Source organism: Battus philenor, unplaced genomic scaffold (genome assembly GCF_028537555.1).
Source record: "Battus philenor isolate CCGP_79_NKW_IND1 unplaced genomic scaffold, ilBatPhil1.0.hap1 SCAF_15, whole genome shotgun sequence".
In the NCBI taxonomy this organism is placed as follows: Eukaryota; Metazoa; Arthropoda; class Insecta; order Lepidoptera; family Papilionidae; genus Battus; species Battus philenor.
In genome coordinates this window covers 7,074,921-7,085,564 of record NW_027181677.1, presented here as the reverse complement: position 1 = coordinate 7,085,564, position 10,644 = coordinate 7,074,921, and the positions used below count along the sequence as shown (strand labels likewise).

The 10,644-nt window shown below is 31.6% G+C and overlaps 1 protein-coding gene across 1 annotated transcript; it reads left to right on the top strand.

Annotated features, from left to right (window-relative positions):
• Nucleotides 1-2,464: 2,464 nt before the first annotated feature.
• On the top strand, nt 2,465-10,336 carry Nplp1 (Neuropeptide-like precursor 1). The gene is made up of 6 exons (XM_068761812.1): nt 2,465-2,554; nt 7,378-7,467; nt 7,542-8,313; nt 8,398-8,545; nt 9,209-9,241; nt 9,729-10,336. Exons 2-6 carry the CDS (start codon nt 7,378-7,380, stop codon nt 10,087-10,089), a joined length of 1,404 nt encoding a protein of 467 aa, XP_068617913.1. The 5' UTR covers nt 2,465-2,554; the 3' UTR covers nt 10,090-10,336.
• The last annotated feature ends 308 nt before the right edge of the window (nt 10,337-10,644 follow it).

Below are 10,644 nucleotides of genomic sequence, written 5' to 3'. Positions count from 1 at the left end.
ATCCAATATCATTAGACGTGGTGCACCTGGTCCCTGGCTGTCCCGTATAGACGGGAATACCAGTTTTGATTGCAGCTAAGGATAGAGGAGGAGAACATTGACTCATTGGCGAGCCATAACGGAATTCGCCAGACCTTCCTGGAATACTCTAAGAAGGTTATAGGAGAGACAATCAAATGAAACAAATAAGTCGGATAAGAAAACATAACTAACAAAAATAGAGGTGGACATAACTGCGATATTAAGGATAAAAAACTACAAAACGGAGTTAAAGATGTTAAGTAAATAAGAATTAATAAAAAAGGGACACAATTAAAGAAATAAATTAATAAATTAAAAGATCGAAAGTATCATCTGTGGTTTTCTGGTGATATGGTGAAAGAAGTGAGGCGATGTACGGAAGAAAAGCATAGAAAGGAAGAAAGAAAATGTGAAGAATAATAGAAGAAAGAATGGAAGACATTAAAAAAGATGAAAGATGAGCAAGAAAATAAAAGAATTATTTTAAAAATTGTCGCTTCTATACAAGTAATACTAAAGTACTTCTTTCTAGCTAAAATAGCAGAAGGACAGGCCACATAGAACGTAGAACAAAGAACTGTTGGGGCCTTAATGCTCTGGAGTGAAGACCAGCTGCCAGCACAAACATCTACCTACAAGATGGAAGGACGAACTTGTCAAGGTCGTCCGAAGACGTTGGACGCTGGCCGCTTCCAACCGATCTATTTGGAGATCATTGGGGGAGGCTTATGTCATACTGTGGACGCCCTGCGGCTTAAAAGATGATGATAATTACTTGATACGTACTGCGGTAAGATCATGTGATCAGGTTATAGGTATAAAAGCCTTAAAGGGATGAATGTATAAGTAAAAAACTTTAAAGCTTTTACACATATTTCCAATTACTCACTTACAAATTTTTTTATGTTGAAGGTTAACTTGTTTTGAAACCTATTACCGATACTTTAGCATTGATATTTATAGATGTCTTTAAGTTCTTCAGCGCCCAGCTGTTAGGTTTATTGTTTCTATTGTTGTCTGCTAATGGCCCTTTAAACCAACACTCTGCGCTCCCGTCAGACAGTTAGTGCCCAGACAATAAAACGCCCAGTCATTTATTTGTACTGCCAGTTTATTGTACATCCATATGTCTAGATTTATAACTAATTTCAATTAAGTAAATCGAGCAGATACCATTAGATTGGATTTTATGTATAATCAATAAACAGACCTAGCAGAAAATATTCGTTATCGCAATAAAAGTATCAAACCTTCTAATTTGTACTGCTTATTTTATTTAGAAGTTTTTCATTTAGTTAACGTGATTACAAAAAGTTATACAAAAAGTGTAAAATTACAGGTTTTGTAAGCATATGGAAAATAATAGATGGTTCGAATATATGGTTATCAATATGAAATACAGAAAAGTAATAATAACTGTGATAAAATTGTAGAATTCTGTGATCTAAATTAAATAATATAGTTGATTAAGAGAAAATGTACAAATGATGTGAGGCATGATAGACGAAAGAATGAGAGAATGTATAAAGGATAAAGGAAGAGTAAAAAAATAAAACGAAACGGGAAAAAAATAATGTTAAAATATGCCCTGTCCTCAAGATGATAGGGGTACAAGAGGCTCCAATAATGAAGCAACGAAAAACAAATTTTCGCAATACATAAATTATTTAATGCATCTCAAAATTTTGATATTTGAAAATAGAATCTTGAAATTTTGGAATCCATTCGCCGAGTAGAGGTTAGGTAAGAACGGATTTTACGAAATTTAACCTGCACATGGGGTAAGCGAGCTTCTTTAAAAATGACTATTGAAATTAAAGCTCTTGTAATATATAAAATGTGAAAGAAATAAAACGTGTAAAAATTTGTTCAGAATATTTATTTGGCCAAGAATATTTATTTTGGAATTTTATGGAATTACACCTATGAGAAGCTGTGCGGGTTACCACAACTAGTATAATATATTTATATTTAATCTTACTGTTACTGTTGAAAGAGAGTATAATAATCGGGCACCTTTAGGTAAAATATGTACTTTTAAGTAGAAAATTCTAAAATATAAAATGCACCTTGCAATATACTTTTCATCAACACAATTTAGCTGTAAAAAAGCCAACATTTCTAAACGTGATTAGCTAAAATGTTGAAACATGAATTTTGCAGAACGAAATTAGTTAAAGTATTTAAATTTGATGTTTGCAACGCAGGTATTGGAATATACATCGTTACAATAATTAGTTTCTTAACTAAAACCATTTCGATGTATCTAATTTAAATATCACCCCGCGACCTTGTATGGCTATCAAATAAAGTGCATGTTGCAGGAATAGTAGACTTCAAAACCAACCCCGCCTTCCAGAATTTTACGCATGCGTAGAAATCGCTCGAGCTTTAGTATAAAAGCTGTAACGGCATTAGGAAACAACCATTCCCGCCAACATCCCAAAGTTGTAAGATCAAAAAAAGGTAAAAAGTTTCCATATATTGAAAGTTGAAAAAAAAGTGCCCGGGGCTGGGATTGGAAAATCCGAAGGTAAGTTTCGTTAAGATGTTTATTATTTATTTTAATCATTTTCAATGTGATTTTTTATCGACAATGATTTTTTATCTTGGTATAAATTGACGTTACATTTATGTTTATTAATTAATTCATATATTTTTAATGATTAATTTATGACCTATAAATATTGTTATACTTGTTTAGTCAAAAACATTTTTATTAGGTGTATATTAAATAAATTATTACATTCTTTGCTGTATTGATTTGTTGTAAAGTTTTAAAATAGTGCTCTAATAAATCTCAATGTATAATTCAAGTTTGATTTATTTAAAAATATTTAATATACGCATTCGTAATATTTAAATTAGATATACTAATAATATTAAAATTCATATAATTGTGTGTTCTCTTTTCTATATATTTTACATATATAAATTATTAATAGATTACATTTTTGACGGCACTAAAAACGAAGAATTTAAATTATTAAGTAAAAGAATTTAAACATATTTTAAATAAGCTATTTATTAAATAACCAAAATGTAATGATTTTTATAATATATTTTTGTGTTAAAGCAATATATTCTTAAGAGTACGAAAAACTCACTGAATATATAAAGTGTTAATTAAAGCAATCTTCGTTTAATTGGACAATTAAGAGCGTAAATTTCTATTTCTGTTCTAATTTTGTTATTGTTGCCTAGAATTATGCAAGCATCGTTTTTTTATTTAATTTAACCCATACAGAAAACACTTGTTAATGTTAATACGATGTAAGATTTTCCGACTTTATATGATTAATAATAAACTAATAAAAAAGTTTGTAAATAAAATACGAAACAAACTAAAATATGAAACGTGAGCCGACGGCAGAAATATTTAACCTATAAACTTTTTTTTTTAAATTGAAAATATGTTATAATGAATATGTTAATAGTACATTTATTACACCTACGTGTTTAGTTAATAAGGACATGTAGATTTACATAAGTAATGGTTTTTTTTAATATCAATATTTTCTTTTGAACGTATTTAGAGTTCATATTTATTGACCTTACTTTAAGACTTCTTTTTTTTTGTTTGATTGATATTTTTATCTAGTTATTATCTAGTAATTGAAGTTAGAGAATCTCGATTATTTAAAAAAAATGTTGTGTGCAGTGCAACAGATTTGTTTGAAACTCATTGAAATTTTGAATTAAGGATATTAGGAATCTTATCGCAAAAATTAAATCGTCTGATGTTGTTGTAGGCTTTTCCCAGTGCAGGGCGCGTTTGGAACCCTCATACTTTCTTCTCGCATTCTTCTCATGTCATATATTGTAAATGATCAAATGTGGATAATAAAATGAATAAATGAGTAAACTAATTAAATCGGTTTCGCTAGTAAAACTATATTTCAATATTTGCAATAATTAATTTAGAGAAGCCGATAATTAATATTGGCTCTGCATCGTTTGGTATGGTGGCTATAATTAGCTCACACTAATTAGAAAATACGTGGATTATATTTACACTTTGAAATAACAGTTGCTTCATTTCCAATTTCAAATTCATTCACAATTCATAAATATGTTTATTAAAGTAGGCGTTTACATGCGTTCTTGAGTCGTTCATTATTTTAACATCATAAGTAGGCAACCATCGCCTCGGCGATCTGTTGAGAGATCAACATCTGTTGACAACAAATATAACAATTTCCACGAACTAAAAAAAAACACACTTCTTTTTCATTTTTAATTTATCGAAACCTGGTAGCCAGTACGACTCGCAAAACTTTTCTCCCTACACATAAAGAGTTTTAATTACGGTGTTTAACAGACAATGTAGATTTACATAAAGTCTGTAAATGTTCTACAAAGTAATGAGATTTTCTCAGCCATTGTTTTTTCACATTGAATGGATGGTAGTTGATTGGTCTTGTCGAAATAGCGGTGTAATATTAATTAATTTAGTGAACGTTGGTATCTACCTAATATTTTGTGGCATATATCCTTATATTTTAAATATTTTTGTTCCTTCAGGGAGATGCGTTCCAAAAAATATTTCTTAGATCAAATATAAGTAGAAAAAGGGCTACAAATTTCTTTTATGAAAGAAATCCGATCGCATCAACTGTTGCTTGCTATGGTTTACTTTAATGTTCTATTTAAATTATACATAAATGTTCTTCTGTATAAATAAATGTACTGTAAAAAAGTAACGTTTTCTTAAAATTTAAGTTTAATATTGGTTATGTATTTTAAGAACTATATTCTATGACTTAAGTTTATGACACATCTTTTGTTAAAAGCTGCATTAATATGTAATTTGATAATTGGAATAAATAAAATAAAATGTGCAGAAAATATGTAATTTATTTATTAAAGAAAGAGCTTTCTTTTTACTTATTTTTTCAACTACGGGCTAAAAGAATGTAATTGACTAATATCACAATTAGTTATATTATTGAAATTTGACACATACAAGATCGTCCACAGCGGCTGGAAAACAGCGTCTTCCTATGGCCTAGAGAAGGTCGTCTGTCCATTTTGTGGGCGCATGACCTACGTTACGCTTGCCAGTCCGTGGTTTCTGCTTCAAAACCATAAGACACGCATTTGTTCTGCGCGCTCTGCTCACTGCCACTGATATATGTCGGTCTCATTATTCCTGATTTGATCTCTGAGCATAGCTCTCTCCATGGTTGGTTGAGCAACTGTGAGACAGAGTGTTGGAGATACTTAGCTTTAATGTCTTTACAGAAACTAAATTCTTGACGCAATAAGGTCTCTTAGAATTGCGTAAAAAAATTGAATAGCAAGGCGTTATTTATTCAACGTTATTTATAATAAATCAGATTTCAATATGGATATAAATTAATATGTATTATATATACTCAATGTACACATGTATTGAACAAATATTCATCTCAACTCAGACTTCAAAGATGGTCGGATTCAGAATATATTGATAATATTATACCCTTGGCATTTGATGTAGGTATAATTCTCCTTGAGCATTTACATTGTTTGCCGACCGTTTCGGCCTTTAATAACGTCACCAAGAAACCTTCTGTAACTTTATTATACAAACTTATGGATTAAATTTATTAATTTTATTATTACATACGTCATCGATGACTATCTGTTAGTATTCTTTTAGTTTCAAATTATACACCATCATGACTATTTTATTCACAGGCCAGAGTCGAGACTAAGTGTAAATATCTAAATTGTTATAATCAAATTCAAGTTTAATTTGATTCTAAATTAGAAATAAGGTTAAGTATGATAAACTTTGAATAACTTTTAAATTTTTTTTGTACATTATTGAAACTTTCAAATAAATATATAATGATTTGCTGTGTTGGCACCTTTTGGATAAAATGTAGACTACGTTTACATGCGTTTCATTTGTAATACATAAAAAAAATCAGATTAATTTTACACAAAGAGATTTTTTAGATTTTAATCATTTAACCGTCGTTGTCATTGTTCTCGTTTCAGCCTATACACACCTACTGCAAGGCATAGGCTTCCTCCAAAAATCTAGGGGGGGGGGGGGGGGAATAATTTAAACGTCATGCTTAGTAGACGGGTTGCCGATCGCAGTGTCTCTCTGAACATCCTGTGAAAACTTGTTTGTGAGCAATAGCAATCCAATATAATTAATGCACAAAGTATGAATTATATAAGATCGATCGAACCTGCGACATACGATCGCAAGCCTTAGACTTCTACAGCTGAGCTACCGCTGCTCATCATTAAATCATCCATGAAATGATGTTCAAATTATTATATCGCAGGACTTGTTGCCATCTACAACAATATAATATGAATCACTACAGTTTCGGGCAAATTTGATTTTCGATCGCAGCAAGATTTGAAAATACACTGTTCGTCTAGAATATTCTTAGATACTAACAATCGGCTAATGTGTGTTGGCTAGCCTTTAGTTTTTCATTGTATCTTTGAATTCAAACTTTTCGGATTCAGGATGGTATCTTCTGTAAAAGCTTAGTGCGGCAATTTGGAAAGTTCACAAGACAAATAGTCTGAATAATAGAATTTCACGAGTTCAGAAAATTCAGAGAAAACTTTTTGTTAATAAAATAATTTCACGGCAACGGGTTTCAGTATGTGTAATATCAATCTTCAAAATAATGCATATTATTTGCAGAAACGAAAAACAATTTAAGAAAGAGTAAAATATTGAAAAATATTTCTTCGATAAAATTTACCAAAATCGAAATTTAAAAAAGCAACTCTAGCCTAAAATTTTTCACCCACTGTAATGGATTTCAAATTTTCTGGTGCTCAAATGTGATATATCTATTATTCCCTTTTATCTCAGGTGTCTACCGAGGGTGGAACAAGGTCCGCTGTAATTGAATCTGCCAAGTTTATATCCTCCATACGACAGACAATTACCGGGGTGCCGGCTTTAACGGCCTCTCTGTTATAGAATAATATTGGAATAATTTTAAGAACCGTGTTATTGGTATAAAAATAATTGATGTAACACGTACCAGATAAGAAGCATTTTTTCTATCTTTTAATCTAATGTCTTATGGTTTAGTAATAAGTATAAGATTGATAAGCGATATTATACAGCATTATAAAAATAAGCTTATTAAAGTAAATATTGAACAAGTAATAATAAGCTAAGTATGATTACGGATGTATTAAGTTGCAGCAGGAATTATTTTCAAATCAATTATAACGGAATGACATAGTATATTTATCAGAATTATGTAGTATGTTTATTAGAATTATATAGTATGTTTATCAAAATTATATACTTTGTTTATAAGAATTGTATAGTATGTTCAATTACAGCGTCAACAGAAAAATAATATTTTTATTATTATACAGATGAGGCGCCTTATTCGGACGAGTAATAGAAAACATCGCCCTTTATTGATTATTACTTTAGTTTTAGCACTGTCTACTTATTTTGACCAGGTAAGGGATATTAAACAAGTTTTAAACTATTTCAACATAAATTTTATTTATTAAATGGCGATTATTATTCATAGGCACTAAGTCTACCTACTGATACATCGGATCAATGGCCGAGTTTCCCTCGAAGGAACATTGCGGCTCTGGCAAGAGAAGGATATCTTAAAACCATCTCACCTGGCTTCAAGAGAAGCATCTCGACTTTGGCTAAGAACGGACAGTTGCCGACATTTAGATCTCCTTACAACGAAGCAGATAAACCAGAACAAGAAGATGAAAGCTCTCCGGACAAGAGAAATATTGCTTCTATTGCTCGACTCCGCAGTTACACAACGATTAAAAGGAATATTCAATCCTTGGCTAGAGATGGTTACCGAGTTGGGAGAGGACAGTACCAACCTAACGATAAACGTAACATTGCCTCTTTAGCTCGCAACGGAATGATCCACAAAAGAGACGAAATCATTGGAGATGAATATTACCCTATTTACCAGAATTCTTTGGTACCAATGTCAGAGATTGATAGTCCGTATGATATTAATGATATTTATGATTATGATCAATCTGTAAACCCAAACGCGCTCCCACCCTTCTCACAAATATTTAAGCGTAGCGTAGTGGGACCTTTGGCTTATCCAGATAATTCTAATGAAGCTGATTACGATCGCAATTGGTATTTAAAGAGAGGAACTATAGGCATGCCGGTTCATGGCCTATATAGACCAATTTACATTGATCCTACTACGCGCACTAAAAGATATATTCTATCAATGCCTGATGTTATTAATAATAATGATATCGAAGCTACAGAAAATGATGATAATAACAACGAAAACAAGCGATCAGTGGGTAAGTTAAGTGTAGATAATGAATGTAAATTAAAGTAAAACTAACACTATGAAATTTTGTTTGCTTTTGTTGCATCTGTTACAGATGAAGATGTCGGCCGTGATAATTTCGCAAAACGTCATATAGGTTCTTTGGCCCGATTAGGTCTTTTGCCATCTTTTAGGTTCTCTGGAGGTCGTTATAGCAGATCTGGAAGAGCCAGACTGCTATTACCTAGTCAGGAATTGTACAGGTCTTGTAAAGCTAGGATAACATCGATGTCATAGATTGTGTTAGAAGGACTATGTGTGCAGTAGATCCTATGTGCTTTTACGCTTCGATCTTAGGTAGTGGCGACTCAATAAAGGCATGTTACCTTCGATCGAAAATATTAAAACTAGATGAAGGATCGGATCATTACTACTTAACTTTTAAATAGATTCTAATTTTTTTTCCCCACGATAGTAGATAACGAAATGATGTGATTCTAATGTGGATTTTTATTATTCAAAAATGTGTTTCGTATAAGTGTAATGTTTTAACAAAACATGCTGTTTTTATAAAGATACCACTAAAGTTTGGATTGGATTTTTAAACAGTTACACTATACGTGAATGTTTTGAATTGTTTTGTCAAGTGATCCCATCATCTAGTTTTGCTATTGATCAAGGCATGTTAATGTTAGTAGAAATATGTGTTACTAGAAGTGCAAATTTATATTTTGGAAAGATAAACAAATTTATAACGACTGAGTGAGTCAAATATATGTGCAGTAGTTTATAATGTAAGATGTTAAGAGCGTAAAGATGATAAAGATCAATATTTTGAGCCTTTTAGAATATATGTGATGTCACCGCATGACAATTAATAATTGTTACAAAATTAGTAAAATTTAAATATTTATGATGTGTTTCAGGAAGCATTCCTCTGACGAGAATTTCGGAATTAGGTAAGGTAACGTTATTAGAACAGGCAAAAATAGTAAAGTTTTAAAGCCACTAATTTCCTATAGCATTCTTCAAAGCTAAGTACTAAATTAAAGTTAAATATAGGAAAAGTTATGTATATATTGATTATTCCATTGAAATGCCCAGGCTAATAACTTCTGACAGCGTAATGTTTGCAAGGACAGATAGTTAAAAATTACTAATTTTAATTTGTAGTTATTCTAATTTGTCTATTTAAGTCTTGCAGTAGGCTATTATATCTGCTGGTATGATGGTAGGATAGATCTATATATTCACCCCTTCAAAAGATGTTATACAATCAAGATTTTGTTACCTATACAAAGACTAAATTATCATAAATTTTATTTCATTTGTATCAGACTTTCACTATCTGAGAATTAAATATGATCGAGGGTTGATTTCGTCATCAAAGTTTATGTAATTGGTGTGAAACTAAATAATTAATAGGAGTTTTTTGTTTGTCAATAGGCAATATATCTCTAGTCCCGAAGTTGACGCAGCAATCGATTCAGACGACACCGACTTACCGCCGCCGCCAGTACTTGCTCACTCGCACCCGACCGGCCGGTACCTCCACCGATCGCTAAACGACCTGTCACTCTCACAAAACACTCTCCCGCAAAACCCGTCGAACTCCGTTGATTCGTATTCAAAAACTAGCTGGCCGACAAATTCCAAAGACTATCCAAGGTTCCATTACTTTAGATCACTCAAAGTTCCGTATCATTCGTCGGGCAAGAGATACTTGTTGCTGCCAGCTGTTGATAACATCATGCTCAGGAAAACCTACCGCAATAGCAGTCTTCCCAGCAGACGTAAAAATCAGTAGCTATGCCGCTGCCGAAGCGATGCCCGATCATTTAACCCTTACGCAAATGGAAGACATTAGGTTTTATTAACAAACAACTATTCTTTGGAAAGAACACTTTGTCTGCTGTTAAGCATCGTCGTCGGCAACCAATTGATAAACATCTGTTTCACGGGAATTATCGGGAGAGTACCTTAATATGAAATAGACAATAATTAAATATTTACGTAGGATTTGATGTTACATGTTGTGATTTAAATTGATTTAAAAATCGTGTATTATTATTATATAGCTGATCTGATGACTACCAAACGACGTTGGCTTGCTTCTGACTTTCGAATATGACATATGATAATATTATAAGTAGTTTAAAATTATAAAAGTGATGTTGTCAATCGCAAATGTATAAGAAAATTTTAATATAAACTAAGTTAGTATTATAATCATTTTTATTTTTCTGTCCCATAAAATTAGACAGAAAACTTTTAAACTTTATTAAAACGTGATAACGTTTATCTGTTTAACTAACTTTTGGATTTCTTGTCACTCATATCTTTCTGAATATATTGTCTTTTT

What these genes read in the sequence shown, in the direction of transcription:
- Nplp1 (XM_068761812.1), top strand. Translation starts at nt 7,378, where the DNA reads ATGAGGCGCCTTATTCGGACGAGTAATAGAAAACATCGCCCTTTATTG. An exon ending in TGTCTACTTATTTTGACCAG is followed by an intron (nt 7,468 to 7,541) that starts GTAAGGGATATT and finishes TATTATTCATAG; the next exon opens with GCACTAAGTCTACCTACTGA. An exon ending in CCTAGTCAGGAATTGTACAG is followed by an intron (nt 8,546 to 9,208) that starts GTCTTGTAAAGC and finishes GATGTGTTTCAG; the next exon opens with GAAGCATTCCTCTGACGAGA.